We start from the raw sequence: 26,959 nt of genomic DNA on the forward strand, positions 1-26,959 counted from the left end.
ATGAGTACAAGTGCACACTTTATTATGTACAGCATTAGAAAGGGAGGCCATGGGGAAAAACCTCTTGCACCAACACACCCTAGACCCCTTTTATGCTTCCTCCCTCTCAAGCAATTTAATCCCACCCTACTGGGCTATGAATCCACAAGGCAGAGAGGTGAAGACTGGTTATCTGTAAACAGGGAAACTCCAGGAGCAGAATGCATGGTTACTCTAAGCCTGAGAAGAGATTTTTCAGCCAGGATAAGGGGTGGTTTCCTGGTCCTTATGGGTCGCCACCTCACCAAAGAGATACAAGCATTATTTAAAATGAGTAACTTGAGTTCCTCAAGGAGGGATGTCTCCAGCCAGGTTTTCGGACCAACAGGAAGAATGCCAGGTTGCCCAGATTCAAGAGCATTTGCAAAACTCAAAGCGCTTCCTATTACTGCAAAATAAGCAACTGTGGTTCAGAGGGGCTGACCACTTCCTCTTTAGGCATTGAAATTAGTGACAGAAAAAGATGATTCTGCAAACAGAAGAAAGACCTAGATCCGTATGTATATCCTAAGTTTGACAGTGTCTTGCCAAGCTCATTGGTTATTATGTGCCCAATATACTGTGAATTCCTTACAGTATTTAATGAACGGGACTGATAACCAAAATATTTCACAGTGTACAAGAGTTAATAGCGTGCAGACAGTAAAAGAGAATGGCTTTCTGAAGACATTTTTTAAAGAAGTATTAGTCCTTAAGCTATTCGAATGGGTATATAAACAGTTGTTTATAGAACTTAGAGAAAGTGTCACTTAAAAAATCAAACTATTGAGAACCTGATATATGAAAATAGGCAAAAGTGAGAAAAAAGCACTTTTGTTTTTTTTTAAAGATTTTATTTATTTATTTGAGAGAGAGAGAATGAGAGATAGAGAGCACGAGAGGGAAGAGGGTCAGAGGAAGAAGCAGACTCCCTGCCGAGCAGGGAGCCCGATGCGGGACTCGATCCCGGGACTCCAGGATCATGACCTGAGCCGAAGGCAGTCGCTTAACCAACTGAGCCACCCAGGCGCCCGAAAAAGCACTTTTGTGACAAGTATTTAGCTGGTTTGAAATACCACAGGGGAATCATTTGGTCGTAGAGAGGCTCAAAGAAGTTTCGAGGAAAAAAAGAAACATATTATTCTTAAAGGATTTTTGTGACGGTGGATTTACAAGTCATTCAAGGGTTAAGATCATCTTTCTCATTGATCTTGACCATTTCCTCCAGTGTTGGCCGGTACAGGCAAGAAAATGCCTCCTCCCAGAGAGGATTATTTTGAAATATGGCCTGGGATTAGAAAGTAAACAGATGGCAAGAATGTTTCCTTAAGATTCCCCAGGAGTAAGGCACGTATGGCCCAGAGAGGCTGGTCGTAGCCTAAGGTCTCTGCTTTCTGCAAAGCATTTGTCCAGCCAGGGTGTCAAGTGGTGGTTAAAACCTATTTTCTTGCCTTTGGCCTGGCTGCAGATAGAGGGTGCAGAACGACCCAGTGAAAAGTCAAAAGAAGGGGGATTTAACCTATTACATAATGATCTAAATATATGAACTTTTAAATATTTTAAAGAGTAAGAAATTATCTTCTATAAATCAGTAGTCCCCTCCCCACACCCCTTCTCTTTCTCAGTATTTACAAGCTAACAATCTTTATCTGTTGCTAGGATCACTACACATTCTAAGAACCTTGCAGTCAACATATGGAAAAGGAGAGGAAGGAATATTTAGTTGAGGTCCCACCCTCCTCCCTCCTTACAGGTTGAGGGCTGATTTGGTCCCCGCTCTACCCTGGAAGGGATGGGCGCATCTCTGCGTTGGCCTCTGCGGCTCACTGTTTTGCCCCCACGATGCCTTGCAACATGTCTATGGGCAGGGGGAAGACGATCGTGGAGTTTTTCTCAGCTGCGATGGTGGTCAGCGTCTGGAGGTACCGCAGCTGAAGGGCTGCCGGGGACTCGGTGATGACCATAGAGGCTTCTTTCAGAGCCCTGGATGCGTTCATTTCTCCCTCGGCTGCAATGACCTACAGGACAGGACCAGCGAGTGGTCAAAACGGAGAAAAAGGCAGCTGTCTTCAAAGCCGGGTATGTACATTAAACCTTCCAGGGCCGAGCCAAAATGGTTTTAAGAAATCGGTTTCCAGGGGCGCCTGGGTGGCTCAGTCAGTTGAGCGTCTGCCTTGGGCTCAGGTCATGATCCTGGAGTCCCTGGGATCGAGCCCTGCATCGTGCTCCCTGCTCAGCGGGGAGTCTGCTTCTCCCTTTCATCCTCCCCCCTCTTGTGCTCTCTGTCTCATTCTCTCTCTCTCAAATAAATAAGTAAAATCTTTAAAAAAAAATTTTAAAAAAAGAAGTCGATTTCCAGTTACCCAGTTTCCATTTCTCCTTTTTCCTCCATCTGATTTGCCTGAGTTCGTGCCTTAGGTCAAGATATCCTCTTTTACTCTGATCTTTCTCACACGCTTCAGGGGACTGGGCAAAGGGACAGTTCAAAATACTGTGTAGGGGTTGAGAGAGTGCCTAACGACTGGATACGAATCCTTTTGCAAGTCAAATGGATTTCCGGTTCTTTGACTGTTAAGAAAGGAAAGAGACCTTTCCAGAACTAAAAGCTGATGGTCACAAAAAAATAAATAAAAAGTAAGTAAGTAAATAAATAAATAAAAGCTGATGGTCATTAAAAATATTTTTTGAGCGGCGCCTGGGTGGCTCAGTCAGTTGAGCGTCTGCCTTCGGCTTGGGTTGTGATTGTGGGGTCCTGGGATCGAGCCCCACGTCAGGCTCCCCACCCAGCGGGGAGTCTGCTTCTCCCTCTCACTCTACAGCTCCCTCTGCTTGTGCTCTCTCTCTCTCTCAAATAAAGTCTTTAAAAAATATATATATTTTTAAGATTTTATTTATTTATTTGAGAGAGAGAATGAGATAGAGAGAGAGAGCATGAGAGGGGGGAGGGTCCGAGGGAGAAGCAGACTCCCCGCTGAGCGGGGAGCCCGATGCGGGACTCGATCCCGGGACTCCAGGATCATGACCTGAGCCGAAGGCAGTCGCTTAAACAACTGAGCCACTCAGGCGCCCCTAAAAAATATATATTTTTTGATGAAGATCGCTGTATGCTTTTTTTAGCACATAAATTCAGAGGCAGTGCAAAGAATTGCATGGCGTGACTTTAAACAAAACTTGCATTTCTACCCACTTATTTATGTAAACAAAAGTTCTGACTCCTTATATCTATTAAAATGAAAAAGTTAAGACTAGAATTGATGTTTAATCTTTTGGCAATAAGTAATAGCCAACTACGAAGATATGAATTCTTCATCTTGTTAAGAGAAGCATTTCTAGTAAAAAAAAAATTATTGAGGAGAAATTCTGAAACATTTAAATGCCTTGCTTATAGTCAAGGGAAATTTTTAAAAAATTAATTTTAACTTCGATACTAAATGTGTTGCAGTAGAGTAATAAAATAATTCATGACAAAATATATTGTATTAGGAAAAGAAATCCATGGAGGAGATGGAGTGGAAATATAAGTTCAAGGAAAAAAAGGGACAGTGAAACATGCTCGACTATGAAAAACTTATTGACACATTTTAAATAGATGATGGAGTCATTATGTTAGTTGAATTTCACTGGACACATTTAAAAGAATGATGTTCACAGGTTTAGTGTAAAATGTCAGTATTTAAAACATGCCGGGGATTATATGCCCAACCAAGTGTATCAATTCAAATGAAAATTTTTACAGGTCTATTTAAAATGTGTGATGGGAACATACAGTTTTTCTAAATTCTTTGAGAGGTTACATGAGCATAAAAGTTTGAACAGCCCTGGGGTGGTGGGGAGGCTCTGGAGCGAGACAGGCTTGAGCTCAAATCTCGAACCTAAACCCTTACCAGCTGAGTGTTCTCAAGGGGGTTATTTAACATTCTGAGCTCCGGTTTCTTATTCTTAAAATGGGACAGTACCTGCCTCCTTGGGCCATTGTTAGGAAGACAGAAAAGCCATAGTAGGTGTGGAAAGTATAAATGGAGGCCGTTGTATAGGAAGGCAAGTGGGAAGTCAAGACCCGATTTTTTGGATCCACCTATGCCTTAATGTGTACAAGATTCGGAAGCCGAATCAAGGCAGTTCCTTTTACTTAATCATCATCGGAGAAGAGGGGTGAAGATACCAGGATCCTCCAGCTTAATCGTGCAGTTCCACTAGGTGATTTTCACATGGATCTCAAAATATTCATGGTTCATAATACTCCCGTGAGAGTCAAAATCAGAAGCAGTGGTCTTAGGACCAGTGGAGTTACAACTCCACATCGTTAATGTTGGGGCCTAGGGGTCAAGCCCTGTGCAGGAGCTAGGGGTAAGAGTGGACCTCCTCGCCTCCTTCAGCAACTGGTCAAGCAGGGGACACAGACATGGAAACAGACCACTTCATTCCAGCGTGACAAATGTGGACAGAGATGGATACAAGGCACAGTGCCAGCCCTCAGAAGAAAGCAGTTTTTGCAGAAGGTGGGCTGGTGAGATAGAGAAGTTGAACAGGACAGAACGAAAGCTTTGCTGTTTGGACAAAGATGAAGAAGAATACTTCAGGCAGCACACATGGAAAGGCACCGAGGTATAAAAAAAAGCTGGTGTATTCCCAAAAAATGTAAGTGGGAAGGAATATGGCATAAGGCCAAGCGGAGGCAGGGATGCTTGGTCTGCAGCCTGTCGGCAGTGGGAAGCTGCTGAGGTTTCCAGCAGGAACCTCACCAGACCTAGCTGGAGAAGACACACTGACAGATGCCTGAGGACGGATGAGGAGAGATGGACAAGGGCCAGTGGGACAGCCTCAGAGTGACCGGGGTGATTCGCCGGTAGTGGGGATGGAGGGAGGAACGGGCTGGGGGGCTATTCGGGAGGAAAGTCAGCAGTATGGAGGCTGACTGGGTACAGGGAGGGACAGGAACAGAGGCAGGGGCCCAGGTTTCTAGGTTTCAGTTGCCTGGGTCGTCCCATTAGGTGAGATGGGGGTTATCGGATATGGTATTACCAAGAGAAGGCACTCAGTTTAGAGGATAAAAACCTTAATTTATCAGGATGTCCTATGTAGGTCTGTGAGAAGGGGCAAGAACCAGGTACACTCAAAGTGACTCACGTACCTGTGCCCTAAAGCAGGCACTGTACATACAGAATGCAAAAACAGGCTCCCGCCCCGAGAACAGCAGGCTCTAGCTTTTTCCGTGTCATCTCGGCCGATAAGGCACTTTTTTTCTTTTTCCTGGTCTGGACAAGGACCAACGGCAAGGCTATCTCATCTCCCATTGCCAGTCAATGCACAGTCTCTTGGCTGGGCAGCCGGACCCACCAGGCTACGCACGCCATGTTGTTAATGGAAAAGCTGCTCTGGGCAGGCTGGCAAAGACGTGGGTGCAGTACCTCTGGCTCTGCCTAAACACAGGCCCCATAGATGCTGTGAATGGGATCTCAGAAAGCAGAGCCAACTACCTGTGGGGCGTGGGGCCTCTGCCAAACGCCCAGCAGCCCCATGTTGATCAACACTTCGTCTCAACAGACCATCACTTGCGAGTCGGGCATTTTCAGGTATGTGAGGTTGGTACTGTTGTCTCTTCCAGAGCCCAGACGGGCTGGTCTGAGAAGGGCAGAGAAAGGGCATCTGCGTTTCTGCACTCCACTCTCCCAATTAATAGATAACTAGGCCCGGGAATATGAGCCTGAAAGCACATGCCAGGCCTTCTTTTGAGAGTTATGAGAAAGGAAATCAGGAAGGATGCAAGCAGAAAAGGTATTACATCTCAAGCCATTAAGAGCTGGTCTAAGCACTTGAGAAAGAGGTTCGGCTAACATGCTGTCAAGCTTGCAGGAGAATCTGTCCTCTTTTGTGCCCGGCTCCTTTCTCTCAAACCATGTTTGGGAGCGCTTGGACGTTCATTCTCTTCATTGCATGGTGCTCCTTCGTGTGAATAAAGCATACTTTATCCGTTCGACCGCAAGGGACATGCGGGCAGTTTCCAGTTTGGGGTAATATAACCTGTTGTGAACACTCTGGTACAGGCCTTTCTGTTGGACATGGGCTGCCACCAGATGGTGTTCCAAAGCAGAGGCACCAAATTTACAGTCTCACTAACAAAATAAGAGCACCAGGTCCTCCCTCACCCACACCCGGTTCTTTCCCTTTTCTTTCTTTCTTCCCTTTTCTTTCTTTCTTTTTTTAGACCCATTCTGGTGGATATCTAGTGTGGCATCTGCTTGTGATCTGAATTTGCATTTCCCTGATGGCTAATTAACTTGAGGAATTTCTCTCTGAAGTCTCTTAGTCTAGAGGCTCTCCTACCCTTTTCGTTCACAATTTATGTATTGAGGAAACAGACTCCCTATTTTCCATGAGAACCTGAATATATGATTTTGAATTTTTGGCCTTATGGTGGTTGCAGGGCTGCTATATTTTACGGAAGGGAGAGACTCCTTGGGATTCTATGTGTTCACCCTAATTTTAAAAACAGTCACTGCCCAGGTCCACGAGAATATTCTAGATGGTCCCTACGGTCTCATCCAAGTGGGATCACAGTAATTCAGCATTCTAACCGGCTTCCTCTATCTCTTCCCATTGTTATCAGGGATTCTCTTTCCTAGCTGGTGAGAACACCTGCAAAGAGGCTCTATCCATCACGGGAAGTCCAGAGGAGGCAGTGAGGAGCAGAGGGGAATTCTAATTTTTAATTTCTACGGCCACTCATCAACTCTGTGGCCTTGAGGAAATCACATAAATTTTCTGGGCTTCAGTTTTCATCAGAATAGTGGGATGGCAAATAAGTTTCATTTTTAGAGCCAATTCCAAGCAGTTGGGGCTTGTTACCTGGAGGGCAATAGGAGGATTCTGAGGTCAAAGCTTAGACTCAGTGGAAAACAGTGCTGTGGTTAATTACCAGCAGGGGAATAGGAGGGGGGAGGGGCAGCATCTGGGCCAGGTTATTTGTCACCTTCTGAAGGTAATCTCTAAGGACTTTTCAGGCTCTGACATTCTAAGTCATCCATGTATGATAAGTTCCATTCGATATGGCTTGGAAATGGGGCTGTTGGTTAATGACATATTCTAGGTAAAAGCAATTCCTAATTTTCAAAATACTCATTAGATTATAGCAGGTCATATTTAATGTTACCAGAAATACCACTTAGTTTTCTAACTGTGATGACTTTGAGAGAGAGAGAGCACGTGAGGGTTCTGTAGTATTACCAGGTTGTCCTCATAAGCATTAATTATCACGCTAGAAAAACCTAACAATTCTGGTTAGTAGAAAATTCTGAGCATAGTGTGTCAAAGGAGCTACTATTCCATTTGGTGCTGGCTAAGAAATTATAGTGCCTGATTTGCAGCTTAAAGGGCTTCCTACTAGAAGGTTAGGGTTCGGCACTTAGCCAATTATCTCCAGCTACTACTATTTTCCAACAAAACAACAAACTGGTTTGCTCCTTGAGTCTTAGGAGATCTGTCAAGTCCATAGCAACCCCTCTGATGCGAACTGACTCTCTTCCTCCACCCATTCATATACGCACAAGGGGCTATGGGACCTTATTAATATCTGACTTTGTCCTTTTGACTAAATTTTGACCAAAGAAAATCTCTCTGCTGTGAATTTGGAATCAAGGCTGGTCTGTCCCCTTTAGTGTTCAACTGGGGAGGCGTGTAAACTTGAGAGTCAGACACTCTGCCCTCAAGCTGTCAGCAATGAGGTGGGGCCCAGGAGATGGAATGATTAGCTCCCTTCAGTCTTGACTGCACTGCGGTCCCTGGTTCCAACTCTGGAGACTTGAGTCTGCTTCCCAACCTTGGTTTTGGCGAGATATCCCTGTGTTCTTAGGTATTAGCTCCAGAAATCCTCTTTCCTGGGTTAGATTAATAGATATTTCCTCGATACCCCACCTAGGGGGCATGCATCCATGTGGGCTCCAGAGGTAGGCAGAAAGAGGGGAAAAAGCAGACATCAGAGAAAGAGGAGTGAGAAAAAGTTAAGAGGACAGAGAGGAAGAAGATCCTGAGAAAAGAGAGAATGAAAGAGAAGACAAAGATAGTGAAGGAGGGGGGCCTGGCTGGCTCGGTCGGTAAAGTGTGCGACTCTTGATCTTGGGGTTGTGAGTTCGAGCCCCACACTGGGTGTAGAGATGACTTAGGAAAAAAAAAATAATAAAATCTTTGAAAGAAATAAAATAGGGAAGGAATGAATGGTAAGCACACTGACGGGACTGCCCAGCTGCTCTGAAGTCAGAACTGTTAATTTGTGCTCAGTGGTGGACCAGTAACATGAGTGTGGGACACGCAGTGACAGAAGAATGAGGTGGCTCTGCACACACCGCTGTGCTCACAGGATGTTGTTCAGTGAAACGAGCAAGGTAGAGAACAATAGGTATGGTACTCGACCCTACTTTCGTAAAACAAACAAGCCAGCTGTCTAACACCCTCATCAGGTAGAGCCCCAGTATATCACTAAGCTTGGGATGTGGCTGGAAGCTACAGGGAGGCTTTCAACTTGACTCAACGCTTTAGGATTACGTCCATTTTTATAACGACAATGTTTTACTGTTTTGTAATTAAGAAAAAAACTCAATAGGAAAAACAAACTATGGAAAGAAAGAAAAAGAAAAAGAAAGAGAAGAGAAAAGAAAAAAGAAAAAAAAGACAAGACAAGACAGCAAGGCTACCTTGGCACGGGCCTCCCGGGATGCTTCTGCCTCTGCAGCCATAGCTCTCTGCAGCTGCACAGGCAGCTTCACGTCCTTAATTTCCACGCGCTCCACCTTTATTCCCCAGTCATCGGTGGCATCATCCAGGGTACACTGTTCGGAAGAGAGAAGGCCAGCGAAGAATGCTCAGCCCAGCCCAGAGGCCGAGGGCAGACCCCTGGGCTGGGAGCGGACAGGGCGCTGGGGGAGAGCCGGGAGAGAGGCTAGTTATCTTCTGCAGGGGCCGAGGCCCCGGGGAGCTGATCCTGGTTCCATTATTAAGAAGCTCATGCAGGGGTTGGCAAACTTTTCCTCAAAGGGCCAGACAGTGATTGTTTTCAGTCTCTCTTGCAACTATTTAACCGGGCCGATGTGGGTCAAAAGCCACAGGGATGGCTGTATCCCAGTCCCACGTCACTAATAAAAGCAGGTGGTCAGCTGGCTCCCGATCTAATGTGACTCCATGTAAGCCACAGCGCTTCTTCCTGCTTCAACTTCGTCCCTTTACAATGGGAGGAACGAAATCTTCCTTTGTTTCCTACGGTGGTTGTGCGCATCAGCTAAGGTCATAGATTTGACACACGATGATGTTTATACAAATAACAAGATCTTGGATTTTAGTCCTTTATCTTCTTTGAACAAGTCAGGTTTAATTCATAATCTATTACTCTAGAAAGCTTGGGACGCATATGAGTTACAAGGAAAGTCATGGGACTCGTGCAGAGAACAGAGCTTTAACGACACCCACACGGTCTTGCAGAATGGCCTCGGAATTATTACGCTAAAGAAAAAAGGTTAATGCTAATTCTGGGGAAAAAAAAAAAAAACTTACACTGAAGGGAATAAAAATACAATTCATGCATCTGAGCTGTTAACCCATGAGCTATTTGTGTGAAAAATATTCCCTTCCATAGAGTTTGAGAAAACCTTTCTGTGAAGAGAAAAAGGCCGGCCAGTGATCCCCCACCAGTTGGAATTAGTCAAGTTGTCAACCAACCACTAACGCTTGACTTCATCTTTGAATTTCTGGGGACTCACAGCCTCACCTGCATGTTGTGTGCAATCTCTTCTCTGTCGGAGAGGATCTGGGAAAGGTTCTTGGTGCCCAGGACGTTCCTCAGAGTCGTTTGTGCCAAAAGACGGGTTGCCGAGTCGGCGTTGGTGATATTCGCCACGGCCAGGGTAGCATTCTGAACGCGGTAATAGACCACGCCATCCACACTGATGGTCACCGAATCCTTGGTGAGGATCTGTAATAGAAAGAAAGCCATTTTACACCTGCCAACCAACTCCTTCTTTAATATAAGTGTAAGCAATGTTATTCTATGGAACATCTTAAGACATCGGCTGATTTTCTTTAGTAAGTGCTATTGACTAAATGTGTGCCCTCCAAATTCAGACACTGAACCCTAACCCCCCATGTGATGGCATTAGGAGGTGGGGCCTTTGGGATGTGATTAGGTCATGAGGGTTGAACCCTCATGGTCGTCTATGGACAAGAAAGCAGCCCCTCATACAGGCTCTGAGTCTGCTGGTCCCCTGACCTTGGATTCTAGCTTCTAGGACGGTGAGCAATATATTTCAGTCATTTATGAGCCACCCAGTGTATGGGATTTGGTTATATCCGCCCGAATGGACTAAGACAACAAAGCATCCGAAAGCTAATGATGCCTTTAGAATTTTAATAAAATACATTCACTTATTCATTAATTCCTTCAATCATTCAACAAATTTTGAGACACCACTCCATAGTAGGCACTTTCAAAGAGGGTGGGGAATCAAGGGAGCCTTGATGGGACAAAGGAGGGGCAGTTGTCGGGGGCAGGGGTGATACTTGAACTACGTCTTGAAGGAAGAAATAATTTCCCGAGGGTGGTGGGAGAGTATGCGAGGCAGGGAACAAAATGCACGAAATGGCACGGCACTGTGGCAGAGCCTGGGCTTGGTGAACTCTCTAAGGCAGTACAGTGAAGTCGAACAAAAAGGGAATGGGGACTGTTGTTACAGGGTGAGGTCAGGTCATGTCCTGCTTTCCAGGACACGATGAGTCAATGCTTCTTCCTCCCTCCCCGCTTCAGGGCGGCTCCTTAGTTTGGCTGACAGGTCCTCTGACCGCTGGCCCTTTGGCCTCACTCCTTCCTGCTCTCCCTCCCGCACACACACTGCACAGGACAAGGTGTAGTTCCCCCGAGCACCATGTTCCGTGTCCCAGGCATTCGTGCAGGTGTCCCCGCCCCTCCTCTTCCTCACACCAGCAGACTGGCACACGATTACTCATCCAAGACACAGCTCAAGTGTCTTTTCCTCTGTGAAACTTTCCTAACCAGGCAGGGTTAACCACTTTTCCCTCGGCACCTAACTGCAGTGACTCTGTTGCTGGTTGGCCTCATTGCTTCTCTACTGGGCCATGCATTTCTTGAGGGCAGTTTGTCTTTGTTATCTCTAGCAGTGGTGGAGTGTTAGATACATAGCAGGTAGTGAATAACCGAGAGATGAACTGAAACATGATCCTAGGAATACAGTGATTGAGGCAGAGCGTGGGAGGGAGGGTCAGGACACCTGTACCTCCCTCGGTGATCTCTAGTGAGGCTCTTAACCTGCTTGACCTACAGAGTCTTCACCTGTGAGATGGGGCTAATAATGCTGCCCAATTCTATGCAAATGGTTTGCCAATTGCTTTGAAGTTGAAGATTCGGTAGAACGAGGAGGCTCTTTTCAAAGTGTAAAGGGCTATGTAAATGGCAGGTAGTAATGACAATGGTGTTCCATAGCAGTTTAGTCCCTGTCAGGCAGGAAAGCAGTTATCTTTTTTTCTGATAATCTAAAAATACTTCTAGTAACGTATCACCATCTTTGTGTGAAAATGAATTATTTCCCATGATGTGATAGGAAAATGTGTATCCTTTCTAAACAGTCTCTTGCCCCTGTGACTGCCACAGCCAGAGGTTTCGACAGCTGCTACTGTTCATCGTTGGCGTAGTATTTCTCTTCCTTCATATTATGTTCACAGGGGGTCGCAGAAAGGACTGCTCGCCAAGTGCCATTCCGCTGCGAGTCAGAGGCCCAGGGCAGAGGAGAGAGCAGCCGGAAGGAGCGGCTTACGGCAAGCCTGCCAGATGTCCGCCACCTTTATCGAGGATATCAGGACTCCCAGCTACCCTGCGAGGGGCTCCTTCCGAGGCTCAATCTTCTCTGAAAGATGGGAAAACATGCAGAGAATACAGCACGCCTCTTAGCCCTGTTCTCGTGGGTAAAAGCAATTCCTGGTGTCCCTACGTGCATGTGGATGATAAAGTCTGACCTCATCGCCCACTGCTTGGATTTGCACCAGCAAGGAGGTTCCTATGCTGGTTCCTGGATTCGGGGACAAGAGAAGGCAACCAGTGCGGCCAGGCTCCACCACCCTGCTGTGCACCTGGTCTCTGGCCAGGAAACACTTGACACGATTCTTCTGTCCCTCCCTTCATCCTGTTTCCAGGCTTTCTATCTGCCTCGGCGATAGTGATGATCCCTCCCCGGACATGCGGCCCAGGATGGCCCTCACTGTCCCGGGCTGTGACGGAGTGAACGTCGGGTGCATTTAGCATGGAGCTGTGGGAAAAGCCCTCGGTGAGGAACCCACAGAGCAGACCGTCGCTCTTGGCTCTGCCACTCTGGTCTGCTGGGATCCCTCTGCCCTTTGGCAGTTACGGATCCTGCGGCGAGTTTCAACTGTGACATTCCTTGCAAAGTTGTTTGAAAGAGCATGGAGAAATTACTACTATAGGGGCGCCTGGGTGGCTCAGTCGTTAAGCGTCTGCCTTCGGCTCAGGTCATGATCCCAGGGTCCTGGGATCGAGTCCCACATCGGGCTCTCTGCTCAGCGGGAAGCCTGCTTCTCCCTCTCCCACTCCCCCTGCTTGTGTTCCCTCTCTCACTGTCTCTCTCTCTCTGTCAAATAAATAAATAAAATCTTAAAAAAAAAATTACTATTAAAAACATTGTATGCTTTATCTAAAATGTCAAATGAGCAGCTCCTAATTCTTTATCTAGAATACAAACAGGAACCTTAAGAATATTGTACTAAGCTGGATTTTCTATCAGAAACCCACAGCAGAAAAATGTGGCAGTCAAAAGGATGACAAATATGATAATGCTAACGTTACACTATGCTTGGTAATAATAAGCATGGATGTAGCACTTACTGTTTATCAGCCACTATTCTAAGCACTTTACACATAACGTCTCAGTCCTCACAAGAACCTTCTAAAGTTAAGTCCTACTGGGGCACCTGGGTGGCTCAGTCGGTTAAGCGTCTGCCTCCAGCTCAGGTCATGATCTTAGGGTCCTGGGATTGAGTCCCGCATCGGGTTCCCTGCTCTGTGGGGAGTCTGCTTCTCCCTTGGCCTTCCCCCACCTCTGGCTTGTGCTCTCTCTCTCTCTCTCTCAAAAAAAAAAAAAAAGTAGGTCCTACTATTATAACCTCTAATTTTACAGATGAGGAAACTAAGGCACAGAGAGGTTAAGGAACCTACTCAAAGTCACACAGCTAGAAAATGGTGACAGCAGACAGGCTCTACACCCGTGCCCACACCACCACCATATTCTGTGCTGCTCTCATGGCCAGCTACTTTCACACGTGACATCTGTTACTGAGGGCAAAAGACCGTCACCTTACCTCCTGAGGAGGAATGTCAAATGAAATGGTTCTCATGTCCACCTTGATGAAGCTGTCAGTGCAGGGCAGAATAAAAAACAAACCTGCAACAAAGAAACACAGAACACTAGGGAGAGACACCGGCACCTCGTCCGTTCACTCTAATTCTCAACGTAGCCCACAGAAAGAAGCCAGTTCACCTCGGTGCACGAGCCCGCCGCCAGGAACGCCGTCCTCTTGCTGGCGCCCCCCACCTAACTGCTGCCTCCGAGGCCCAGGATGTCATCTCCTGAGTCCACTGCCACTGGCTGTCTGGTTTTCACTTAGGCCAACACAATCCTTCCCACGTCTTTCTAGGCCTTCCAGGGTCTCTCCTTTGACCCACTTTCTCAGCCGCAAGCCCAACAATCTTTCCTGACCTACGGACCCCTTAATGTGCCACACAAGGTCCTGCATGACCTGCCCCAACGCCCCTCTTCGGCCACTCCCCTCTCCTCGAGCTCCGTGCTCTCGCTGGGCTGAGCGACCTGCAGGCCCCTGGGCCGCCATACTCCCCTCGACATGGCTCTGCACATGTTGTGTTTCTGCTGGGAACACCGCCCCTCTGGCCAATACCTCTCCATGCCTCAAGACTCGGCCAAGATGTCACCTCCAAAGCCTGGTCTCACCCTCCCACTCAGGGTCCATCACCTATCTCCAGGTTTCCACAGCTAGCTGCAATGACTCAGTCATAGTACTTAGCACGTGGGATTGTAACCGCTTCCTTTTTGGCGTCTACTAGACGGCAAGCTCCTTGAGGGCAGGAGCTATAGTCTAGTCTCCCTTGAGTTCCCAGAGCCTGGAACACAGTAGGGGCTTAAGGGAAGTTGGCCAAAAATAAGGCACAGAGAACAAGATCTAGAAAGCCTTCAGCGAGTAGAAATTCTCATACTCCAACTTCCACGGCTGTGGCTATTCTTGGCCTAAAATAATCTTATCAGCAGGGATGGGAAGGGGAGGGGAGCCAGGGAAGGAAAGGGTGACCGTAGCAAGACTGGCCAGCACCACCGCTATTGTTACACAGCTTCTGTTACAGGCATTCTTTCCCAAGTCAACACAGAAGGGACCCACATAAGGGAATTCACATCAACAAGAGGAAGAATTTCAGTCTCCAGGCCACCCACCCAGAATTCTAGTACTGACCAGGTCCTTTTGCTCCTCCTTGTAAAATGCGACCCAATCTAAAGATGATGGCTCTTTCATATTCTTTTATGATCTAGATTAAAAACACAAATAATAATTGAACATGAAGAATACAAATATCTACATATGCCAGATATTTATAGACAGCTTCTTAAATATATATTCTGCTCTAAACAGGTTAGATGCCTCCATGTTGCTTTTGCTCTAAAGTCCGAACAGTCTCAGGGCACCTGCCCAGCCCAGTCTTAAGGGCATGTTGACTCTTGACCTCGGGGTCATGAGTTCGAGCCCCATGTTGGATGTAGAGATTCCTTAAACACATAAAACTTAAAAAGAATAAAATAAAATCCAAACAGTATCTATAAATCACATGTCCAATGTTTAATTACCAAGCACAATACGTATTTACTATTTTTTTATCTGATTATAAAAGTAATAGATACTCACTGCATACAATTTGGGAAGTATAGGGTAGTATATAGGAGCAAATCCTTTACTCCTCAGCTGTTAACAGAATCATTCAGTTACTCATGCATTGTTAATACAGAAAAAAATCAAAACAACAATAACAAACAACTAAATTCCCCATGGTTTGTCTCCCAATTCCTTAAATTATAATAATAAACTTATCTGAAAATTCTTGGAGCATATTTTACCTTCTTGGGAATATGTAAATGATAGTTATTTATCGAAGTGTTAATAACTTTATGGAAAAAATAACCAGCAACTGCGGGGCCCTTGCCATATGCCAGGCATTGGGATAAGTATGTTTAGATACATCATTTAACCTCGCAATGGCCCTATGAAGTGTGTGTTGTCACTTCCTCCCATTTTACAGGAAGGAAACGTGGCAAAGGTCACACAGTGAACAATGGAGCCAGGAGCCAAACCTCAGTGTGGACAGGACCACCCCACATCCTTGATCTCAGAAGATTTCAGATGGGGGTCCTTACTCTAACCTCTGAGAAGGACTGCCTGGACCATGGCTGAAAGGAAGTCCCCAAATTCCATTACAGTAGGTGACTAGAGGGAATTTTCCAAGGGAGAGATGAAGGAAAAAGAATTCAGGCCAGTAGGTCTCTCTCTCTCTCTCTCCCTTTTCCACACACATACACACAATGCATGCTTTTGTGGTGAGGGGCTGACCCCTTTGCAGATGGAAGTGACGTATTCTTTACCTTTATGCACATCCATATCGATATGGGGAAAGTTATAACCGTGAACAAGAACGAGACAGCCACCAAAACCCAGCCACAAGGCCCAAGGCCTGTACTGGGGCTATCTGTGAAAACAAAAAATATACAACTCTTGTCATTGTTGTTAGTATACCCCCACCATGTTTATCCTCTGTTCACTGAACACACCAATGCTTGGCATTCTACCACCGTTTTACCTGGATTTTCCCATCTAATCCTTGTAACAACCCTGAAGTACAGGTGCTATTTTTCTCATCTACTTAACATGACCAGGATTTCCCACATTATTTTTTATCCTGCAAACATGTATTAGGCACCTAATATTTATTATGCCTTGTGCTCTGCACTGAAGTGGTAAAAGTGAGTAAGACGCAATCCTAGCTATCAGGGAGGTTCAAGTTCAGTGGACAAGACAGACAGATAATTATAACATTAGGTGGTAAGTGTCTCGACATAGACCATAGAGCATTTTAGAAATGCAGAATAGGGTTAACTTACACATCTGGGACAGAGATGGCAGTGGGGTAGGGTGGGTAGGTGACGGGGGTGGCTGTCAGAGGTGCGTCTGGAATGGTCAAGGAAGATACCAAAAGGGTGGGGAAGGAAGGTAAAGAGCATTTAAGCTGAGGGAATAGCTTAACTAAAGGTGAACTGCACGCTATTTCACTGGGCATGTGCACCATAATTTATTACCCTTTCCTGGATGATTAGACATGCTGTTTTTCTGATTTCTTAGGATTATTAACAATGTATCATAAACATCTTTGTACATAGTTTTCCTCTCACTTTCTAATTGCTTCCTTTCCTGCAACATGAAATCGCTCTTTTTCTTACTAGGAAGGATACACGCCCCGCTGCAAGAATTTCAGAAGAGTATAAAAAGGGGGAAATTATTCAATCCAGAGATGATGAATATTCTTCCAAACCACACAATTTTTATAAATAAAATCTGTTAATTATTTTTCTTCCCTCTATGATTCTCACCTTTTTTAGCCTTTGTATTTATTTGAGAGAGAGTGCACAAGCGGGGCCAGAGGGAGGGAGCGGGCCTGCCGCAGGGCTCAGTCCCAGGACCCTGAGATCATGACCCGAGCTGAAGACAGATGCTTAATCAACAGCCACCCAGGCGCCCTGCATCTGTGCTTTTTCTGTTTTAATTTTTTATCAGTTATACTTGCACAAAGTTTAAAAAGTCCCAAAGTTCTCCAAGATCAGTATAAAAAGAGCAGTCCCCTGTTCACCTCTTCCAGTTTTCCTTTCTTCAAAGGCAACTGCTCTGTTGGCTGAGTATTTTGGTCTATCCTTCCCTGTTTCTAAATAATATACTGGTTTTGTTCCTTGTTGCTTTCTCGCTTTTGAGCATTACTTATTGACTCTCCACTATGGAAGAGGATTTAGCTTCTCCCCCACCCCATAAATATACCCATCCTTCTAATTATATCATCATTTTGGTTAGGTCATTATCAAATTTTCCACTTCATGAATATGTAAATGCCATTCAAAGCTAAGCCAGGTTAGGGATGTCAAATTCGTTTTTCCATCCCATACAACTTTGTTTTTCCTCCAATGTCTTGCTTTTTTCCCATATTGATTCAACCTCAAACCTCTCATCAATGGTCTAAATTTCCTCTCACGAGGGTCAGGTGTTCTACCAATTTCCTCTTCTAAAAGAGCGTCTCTTGGAGGGGCGTCTGGACTTGCTCTCTTAGGTGGTGTGAGCAGCTGGTCCGGGGACCACCCTTTCCTACCATCCTGGGAAACCCCCTTCACTTCCTGGCTTGTGTTTTCCACTTTCGGTATCCAGTGACTTCCTCACTTTTAGTTTGTTTTTCCTCTCTGAGGAGGGTGGAGGGACCAAGAAGGCCAAGGGACACTATCACTTTTCTTATGGACCACAGAAAGCTTCTGCAGTACTTCCAGGAACTGTCTTGGTAATGAGAGGGAGATTGGCAAGGGGCGGGGGAGGGGAGGCAGGCCAGGCAGTGGTTAGGGCTCAGAAGGGCAAAGATGGCAGTGAGGCAGGCCTTTGAATCCACAGAAGGCCAAGAAATAAGCAGAGTTGAGGCGGAGAGCATGGGAGAGCGACACAAAGTGGCATCCAGGTCAAGTGCTCTGAAACGCAGGATGCAAGACCAGAAATGTTACAGATAACTTTGTGATTTTCACACTGTGTCACAGCATGAGGTAAACGTCCTATGCATACTTGACTAAAAGGGCTCTAAGTTAATCTCCCGGAGGTTTGTAAGTTACGGTTTGTGGGGTTGTCGACATATTTACTGAGAGGATATTCCAAGCAGGGACCCAGTGCTGCCTGCGCAGAAGGCTCCGTCAGTCATCATCACGACTGATGATCATGATCACAGCACCCACTTGTTGACAGTATGTTGTAAGCACTGTGTTCAATTACTTGACATGTGTATCTCCTTCATTCTTTACAAAGCCTGTGAAGTATTTTTTTTTAAAGATTTTATTTATTTGAGAGAGAGAAAGGGAGAGAGAACACAAGCAGGGTGAGAGGCAGAGGGAGAGGGAGAAGCAGACTCCCTGCTGAGCAGGGAGCCTGATGGGGGACTCAATCCCAGGACCCCGGGATCATGACCTGAGCTGAAGGCAGAGGCTTAATGACTCAGCCACCCAGGTGCCCCAAGTATTTTTAATTCCATTTTACAAATGAGGTAACTGACGCCACAAAGCTTTCCCAAGACCACATGATGGAGGAGGACCTGGGATTCAAACACAGGTCATCCTACCCCAGAGCCCATGTCCTAAGTCAATTCACTCCTTCGGTCCTTTGTCTCTGAATTAAAAAATCCTCATGAAGGAAGTTTTCGTGTTTGGAGCACTTTCTCAAGACAGTATCCAAACCGGGAAAGCATGGTAGGAGTTCCGAGAATGAAATCTGATAGTCCTACAGAGGAAGGCCTCTTAATTCCAGCTGTGCCTATTTATAGCAAAACAGTCTCAAGGCTGGTGGCCAGGCTCAGGTCTAGGCTTCCAAAGTGAACTGGATTCCAAACAAGGAACAGACTGGCCACAAATACTTCTCCGACAGCATTTGGTGCCTTCTAAAATACTGCCCCAAGCCGCCTATTTCCAGGCAAGTTCATAGCTCTGGGTCCTGACCGTATTAGACTATAAACTCTCTGAGGGCAGCGATGTTTCCTATTCTCCTTTCCTATTCTTCTTCCTATTCCAGTCCAGTCTTTTCTCATGTGTACCTGTGCATATGTGTGCATGCACTCAGTTTCCGTGGTGACGTTGTGTTTTGGAAAGCCCCACATGAACCCATGGGATTACAAATGAGGAGCAACAAGAAATGAAGCGGAGATCCTAAAAACTGGGCTTGGTCTTTCACATCTCAAATGCTCAGCTAGAAGTAATCAGTGCATACAGTGGGGATGGCACCATTTCATATTATTCTGGTGCCTAAACTATCCCATTCTCAAGCCTTCAAATTCTTCCCCATCTGGTTATTATAGCTCCTAAAGGTACACAAATCACATTCCTCAGAGAGGTGAGGCTTCAACCTCACCAGGCTCTTAGTGAACCCTTCGTCCTCTACCATTTATGGGCGAAAGAAGAGAAATTCTCTGTTACTCCCCCCGATTTCATGAAATTCATTCCATTCAAGTTTCTAATTCATTACCTTGAAGATTGGATCCTCCCTACCAGCTGTATGAGGTAAAAGACAAATAATGAGCAATCAGCATTCCTGAGATATACTGGTTGATATTGCTGGGTAGGAAAACTCCTAAAGATTAGTGATCCCATGACAGTTGGTTGTAAATACTACTTGGCCACGGTTAATTTTTTTCTTTTACTACCAACTCTTCTGAAAACTGCATTAAATTTTTAACTAACCAAAGCAAGGTTTTGAAAATGGATGTAAGTTTATACAATCAACACTGTTTAACTCAATATTCAAATTGGGCTTATCTCCAGGGAACTGACATAAATTTTAAAAACCATTGCTTCTTTTCTCTTATTTTAAAAGCAAAGTACTGTCTCTATAAAAATTAGAAATTATAGCTAAAGAAATTAAAAAAGAAAAATTATCTATACTTTCATTATCTCTAGATGGCAACGATTTTTCTGCCTTGCTACATGTCCTCTAAACCTTTCCTATCCTGCTTTTTTTAAAAAATGAAATAATGGTATACATAATAACTTTGAATCTGCTTCCCCTCTATATTGTGAACATCTTTTCATGTCACTACATATTCTTTATTACTAAAGGTTGAATAATATCCCATTATTCCATGGACCTAATGAACATTTAGGTTATGTCCAATTTTCTCAAACTCTGCTGCATCGCATATATGCTTAGCAAAATTTCCATGCATTTTTATTGTGTAATCTAATTTTGCTGAAAAGATGAAATTGTGTAATTCTTAAATTTCTCATTCTGGAGGTATCTTTAATTATGACTAATAATAGCCATTTATTGAATGTCTATCACATGGCAGCCACAACTGGATTCCTTACATACCATCTTTCCAATATTCACAAAAATCTGTAAAGTGGGTATGAAATATTCTTCCTGCAGTCCCAGAGTAATAAAGCAAATGACTTTCTGAGCTGAGACAGAAGAAAACAAACAAAACCACGAAACAAATGAAAACAACAACAACTTGTGTGGTAATTTTTGTTGGGTTAGCTTCCAAGAGAGCAGTAAAATAATCTTTTCAAGAGGATAACACAGGCATGATTTCAGAGCACTACATGTTGTTAATGATACAGTATCAGCTGATTTACTAAAAGGTGCACTGAACTTGGCACTGCTGGAAATCATGTACAATAATAAATTCCATTTATCGTTGAGATTTTGTTCTAATGTTCAAAGACTAGATTTCCTCTTCAGGGAAAGGCCAGAAAGGTCTCACACAGTGTCTGAAAATCTAACTCAAGACTCGTTTGCATTAATACACACAAAAAGAAAAAGATGAGCCCAAGGATTGTTGCAATGCCTGAACAGCAACATTTAAGGGCAATCTTTTCTCTCCCCTTTCCCAGAACGCGAGTGAAGCACTTCACGTCTTCGTGCATTGCCAAGAACAGTGCTGTCTGGGTGGGGAGAGATAAGAGGGCTAAGGAATCTGGTCTCAAAAACATGCTGACAGCAAGGTCCTAACAGCACTTTTTAAGGGGCAACAGTAGGTCAAAATGAAAGGTCTTGGCAATTTTTTAATTCTTTGAAAGGTATAAATATTCAGGATGTAATATTTCTGATTATATTCTCCCTCTCCCTCTGCCCCTCCCTGCCCCACTCGTGCTCTCTCTCACTCAAATAAATAAATAAAATCTTTAAAAAAAAAGAAAAAAGAAAAATAAATTTAAAAAAAGATGGAAGGAAGGGAAGGAAACAACAGAAGAAAAGGAAAAGAAGTGAAATGGAGGGGCGCCTGGGTGGCTCAGTTGGTTGAGCGACTGCCTTCGGCTCAGGTCATGATCCTGGAGTCCCGGGATAGAGTCCCACATCCGGGCTCCCTGCTGAGCAGGGAGTCTGCTTCTCCCTCTGACCCTCCCCCTCTCATGCTCTCTCTCTCTCTCTCTCTCATTCTCTCTCTCAAATAAATAAATAAATAAAATCTTTAAAAAAAAGTGAAGAAACAAAAATGAGGCAGCACACTACAGGGAGAAAAATAACACCAGGTGGAGTGAGAGAGGGGCAGAGCTTAGCACACAGTAGGGGCTCAATAAATGTATGTTGAAAAAAATGTTGGTATTTAGTTGATTACAACTTGCATTCATTTGGGCAGAGGCTTTCAAAGCAGACAAGCACACACTATAACCCATCTTTCAAATGAATATTTTAATTAGGCATGGTTTATAGTTCTTCGAATGCCCTTATCCTTAAAACCTCTAGGGAAGAAATTAGTGTCTGGGCTGGAGTGGCTAAAGGCCAGATGGTATCAAGTTAAGAACTATGGCTGGAGGTGGTACTTTTTCCTCTCTATTATAAACCATCTCTGCCTACAAATACTGGATCAAAAGAACCAATACTGGTGAAGCATTATGGGATCTGAATCATAAAATGTGTTTACCATGAGATATTAGAAAAAGGGAACAAACAAACCCTTTTAAGAAAGATTTCCAATGCAAGTTGAAATAAAGGGAGTCCTTTGCCTAGCTCGAAAAGAGTAAGGAAATTAAATAAGTGTAAATATTTTCTTTCCCAAGTATCTTGGGGATTTTCTGTAGCTTTCCTTCATTCAACTGTTCTAGCCATAAAACAGGAGGAAAAAGAGGTGAGGGTGTCATCAGTAATTTTCAGTTTGAACCCCCTGAGTCTTAAATAGGCCCCCCTCTCCAAATCACCTAAAGCACTTTACCCTGTCTAAAAAACATTTATCATACTTGTAATTATCCTATTCAAGGTCCGTCTTCCTCATAGATTTTGAGCTTCTTAAAACAACAAAGCATGATGGCTCCAAAGCTGGCTCTGTCATTTATTATCTGTATGATCTTGTCAAAGTTTCTGAATTCTCTTTGCTTTAGTCTCCTCATTTCAAAATAGGGCTAATAGGAGTACCTCCTGAGAGGGTTAAATGTGAGGAGTAGATGAGCTAATACGGTAGACATCTAGAGCATAACAGGTACTGAAAAACCATCTGCCAAGTAAGTAGTTGTTGAATACAGTTGAGAAACATCCTCTGTCCTAAAGCAGCTGTCAGAATGAATATGTATGGGCTGAATATCGCCCATAGCTGGAAAGATAGAAACGGTTATATCCAGAAAAATTGGAGAAAAAACAATTTCATAATGTTATTAAGTTAATTAAATTTAGACCAGACCCTATTAAGAGAAGAAAACCCTCCTACCTCTTCCATTGTTTTTTTTTTTTTTTTTCCCCACCCAGCTCCTTTACTTGGACATCTTAAAAGTATCTACAATTAATTTTCTCATAAAAGTCTTTGGAGGGCAACATCACTTTATCTAAAAATTGGGGGCGCCTGGCTGGCTCGGTCGGTGGAACATGCAACTCTGATCTCAGGGTCATGAATTCAAGCTCCACATTGGGCATCAAACTTACTTTAAAAAAAAAAAAAGGTGGGGGGGTGGTGCAGACAGAAGCACAGTTCTTCAACTGAGGTCAAGAAGCTAAGCAGTGACTAAGAGCTCAGGGTTCTGGGATCAGATTCCAATTCTACCACTAACTTTTCTCAGTAGTAAAATGAGGGAAAAGAACAATACTTATCTCATATAAAAACCAATGAGAAGTACTTGACACTCAGGAAGTGTTCAATATATAGCAGTGTTATTTTTATTACAACTTAAAGATCACATTGATACAGTTTATAGACATAAACTTTTTAGTAAGTGAATTGCCTTCCGGGACCTAACACTGCTGAGAAAATAGCAAGACCAACAATCTGCCTGGGGACTCTATCTCTAGAGGAGAAACAGACTACATTTGAGCAGGACAATAAAGTTCTAAACCATCTTGGACCATCTTTCATACAACTTTTTGCCCATAAATTTAAATTCCCTGCATAATTACTAGGTTTTCTGAATAGTCATTGTTAACTTCATTCTTTGTTTTCCCCATTAACAAATTATCTCAATAGTTGACATTTTAATGTTTCAAAAGTACATTCACATAAATTTTTTCACTTGATTCTTGAAACCTTGGGAGACAGTTACCGTGGGTAAGATTATGCCCAGGATGGAGAGGAGGAATTGACTCGGGAGACAGAGAATTACCCAAGGTGGCCCAGGTAGTAAGTGATGGTATTGAGATTCCAATTCAGATCCTTGAATTCTAAATTCCACTCTCGTTTCATTACACTATACCATCTTACCATAAGTGTGTTCACAGCTGGACAAAGTTGGTATAATTATCGTCTGATACTTTACGACAGATACTTTTATTGTTTGCATCTTCAGAGGCTAATCTACTGAAGTGTCAGCTGAAATGCCTGGGGTTTAAGTTTCTTTACCAGTCCCAGAGTATAGACAAAGATTCAAAAAGAATGGAGAAAGGAGAATTGACACATACTTTTTCTCCACTGACTGTAATCTCTAACCTTTTTCCTTCCACACTTTATATTATCATGACAACTGTAATTCCTTTATCAAGATAATATAAACCCAAACAGTCTATTTGTAATAAGAACATGTAATAAGGAACCATCTTAATCAAATATATATAAATATATGAATATACATTTAAATAAATAATATAAATATATATAAATAATATAAATATATATATGCCAGCTTTACTAGCAACTAGACTTCGTCATTGGTTTGAGTTAATTTATGACCATTGATGGTTTAACTCAGATTAATTATTAAAGAAGTTACAAATTTCTCCCCAATCTGATCAGCTGTAACAACTGAAATAAACAAATCAGTCCCTTGATTCTGCTTATTTTCAGGCATTCTCCCAAAGGAATATATTCTGTTGACATGTCTCTTAATTATAATAATACTTTTTTTTTTTTTTGTAATCCACCTGCATTATTTCATTACAAAGTGAATGCACTGGCTTCAAGAAAAAGTAGTCTTGCCCTAGGTTTGGTCATGTTTATATACTCCTAAGACTAATTGTCAGCAAAGTCATAAAAGGACAGAGTTTGGGCTTTTATATTCCACCGCTTCCCTCAGAAGCAGCCTTCTGGAGATGTCTTATTCAAGAGGTCTGGACTGAAGCTAGGTTCCTTTGCGCTTTCTTTGTTGTCTCTCACCTTCAGTGAAGTACTGATGCCTGAGAAGGTCCTCTCTTGGGTATACATTTTGGAGGTAGCTCTAGGATAGGGAAAATGGAAAATCACATAGCCCAGGTTTGCAACCTAGCTCTGAGGCACACACGTGTGATTTTTCTACTCTGAGCCCCGGTTTCCTTGCTGTAAAATGGTGGATAATGTTTTCCTTGTGGAGCTATTAGAAGACTGCAATTAGATCATGTTTGTAAAGCACTTAGGCTGTGCTTGACCCATGGCAAGCACTCAATAAATTCTATTTAATAAATTCTAGTAATGGCTTTCCTACCCGTGTTGGATCTTGAAGGTTTATATTTTTAAAAAAGGGGGGGGGAACCTAGACTAAGCAAAATTTTGTTTGTATGTATAATTTTCTGAGGAGCACACAGTTTTCACTGGATTCGGAAAAATAAATTCTGTCTAAAAAATGTTAATCATAGAACCAAGAAAAAGAACTTAGGAGTGAAAACTGGTCTGTGACCATGAAAAAACAACTAAAGGGATATTAAGTATAAAGATCATGTGCATTCCCAAAGAATGTCTACAGATTTCCCACTGCTTTCACCAAACTGCTAATACTGTTCTCATAGTCCCTCTGTCTCCCACCAGAAGGTCAGGGCACAGAGGAAAGTATTCCACCCACCTTCCCACCTAGGATAAGACAACCAACTATGAAAGAGGGGGACTGCAAGTTTTAGAGTCAGTCAAACCCCAATTTAAAATATGGCTCCATTACTTATAAACTGGGTGACTCTGAAGTAATTCAACCTCTTTTGAGTATCAGTTTCTTCAAATACATGCTTCCTATTACACTACTGATTTGGGAAGGTAAATCTCCAATGTGCTTAGCAGAGAAAAGTGAGGGATAATTCTTTTGATGCCCCTGGGAACAATCGCTGGGCAAAGGAAATGGGTGGACAAAGCTGGCTTTACAGCTAATCAGAATCATTAAGTCCATTATCATGTTTTTTTGTGGGGTGCTGGAAAAGCCCACCCAGCTCACTTAAAATGTCGTTCTCTATGTCAGCCCATCTGAAATTCCATCCTTAGAAATAATTCCTTTGGATCACTAAGAGCCCCTGGGAGGGAATCAGCACCCCGGGGAGGACTGTCACCTCTCTCTATTGGAACCCCACCCCCACCCCAAGAGGTTAGCCAATAAAGGTTCAAGATGATAGCCCTCCCAAGGGTACTAGTCCCTTTCCAGAGGAACAGCATTGAGCCACTCAAGGTTTCTGCCATCAAGACAGGGAAGGCCTCGGTAGGGTGGGAGTTCTTAAAGGAATTCCTGGCGAGAAACAAAAGCCCCGAAGGCGAGATCCCTAGAACAAAGGGAGTAAAGAGGAGGCAGGATAGGGCAGAAAGTGAAGCTGGGAAGAGAGGAGAAGAATGCCGAAAAGAGACTTTCTTCTTTTCTTCCACAAATAATAGCCTACTGTATGTGAGGGGCGGGGGCAAAACCTCACAGGTCTGTCTTGCTTCTTAATATGAAATTGGCCATGGGTGGGGCCGGGGGAGCAGGGGTTCTTTCCAGTTCCGTGGATGGGGGTGGGCAAAGGCTGGCTGGAGGGGGACGGGTGGGAAGGAAAGGGGAGTCGCGCGACAGGAAGACTGGGGGTCCTGGGTGTGGGGTGCAGGTTTGCGCCCCCGCTCCACTGCTCACTGGTCGCGAGTCGCTTAAGCATCTCCTTGCCCGCATGCATGCCACGAGATAATGAACGCGAAGCGATGGCACAGGGCCTGGCGTCTGGCAACCGCTGGAGCACGCGAGCCCCCGCTATGGCTTTGGTACTGGAAACGTGCCCTGCAGTGGGTGCGTCCCCCGTGTGCCAGGCAAGCCGCTGTGCACTCTGCACCCTAACATCCCTAAATCTGACCCCCAGCCCGCGGAGCAGGGTTCACTATTCTCAGCGTCACCGAAGCTTAAAGCAGCGGCCGCTTGGCTTAAAAGCGACGGAGACGAGCCTGGGACACGCAGGCTGCGGCTAGTTCCTGAGGAAAGGGCTGGGGGGGGGTGGGCGACGGCGCGGGGCTCACCCCTGAAGGAGTCCGGGAGCCGCCGGGCTTCGGCGTCCCCTGTATGCCGCTTCTCAGCCATGCTGCCCGAGCCGGAGGTGCAGCTCTCACGTCCCGGTCAAAGGTGCTGGAGCGGCTTCCGCGAAGAATGCGCGGCGGAGACCCGGGGCAGAGACCCGGGGCCGAGACCCAGGCTGCAGTCCCGCCCCCTCCCCACGGCCCTGCCAATCGACGCCCAGGACGAAGAAGGACACGCCCCCCGCGCCCCGCCCGCCCGCCCGCCCCTCCGGAGCGGCCGCGGGGTGCCAGCCTCCCGCGCGGTGTCGCTGGGCTGAGGGGCGTGGCCCGAGGGGCGAGGCGGCCCCAGGCTGGGGTCCCGGCCCAGGGGCCGCACCGGAAGGGTGGGGTGGGCACCGGGGAGCGCAGGGCGGTGGCGGAAGATATTGGGGAGGAGGCTGTGGGGGTGGCCTGAGGAAAAGGGGCACGCAAGGGAGAGCA

At 44.8% G+C, this 26,959-nt stretch overlaps 1 protein-coding gene across 1 annotated transcript; it reads right to left on the reverse strand.

The window, feature by feature from the left end:
- STOM (stomatin) lies at positions 1 to 26,635 on the reverse strand. Its single transcript, XM_028107715.2, has 7 exons — positions 26,483 to 26,635; positions 15,723 to 15,826; positions 14,545 to 14,617; positions 13,384 to 13,466; positions 9,773 to 9,976; positions 8,706 to 8,840; positions 1 to 2,036 (listed from the first exon to the last, which is right to left on the reverse strand). Exons 1-7 carry the CDS (start codon positions 26,541 to 26,543, stop codon positions 1,842 to 1,844), a joined length of 855 nt encoding a protein of 284 aa, XP_027963516.1. The 5' UTR covers positions 26,544 to 26,635; the 3' UTR covers positions 1 to 1,841.
- Between the last annotated feature and the right edge of the window lie 324 nt (positions 26,636 to 26,959).

Source organism: Eumetopias jubatus, unplaced genomic scaffold, assembly GCF_037043125.1.
Source record: "Eumetopias jubatus isolate StellerSeaLion01/CBP00866 unplaced genomic scaffold, mEumJub1_p1.0 scaffold_15, whole genome shotgun sequence".
Lineage (NCBI taxonomy): Eukaryota > Metazoa > Chordata > Mammalia > Carnivora > Otariidae > Eumetopias > Eumetopias jubatus.

Bases quoted from the DNA above. Each gene is read 5' to 3' on its own strand.
- STOM (XM_028107715.2), bottom strand. From the start codon at position 26,543: ATGGCTGAGAAGCGGCATACAGGGGACGCCGAAGCCCGGCGGCTCCCG. The intron at 14,618-15,722 runs GTAAAGAATACG...TTTTTAATCTAG, and splicing joins CGATATGGATGTGCATAAAG to ATCATAAAAGAATATGAAAG. The intron at 8,841-9,772 runs GTGAGGCTGTGA...TCTTCCGAACAG, and splicing joins AGATTGCACACAACATGCAG to TGTACCCTGGATGATGCCAC.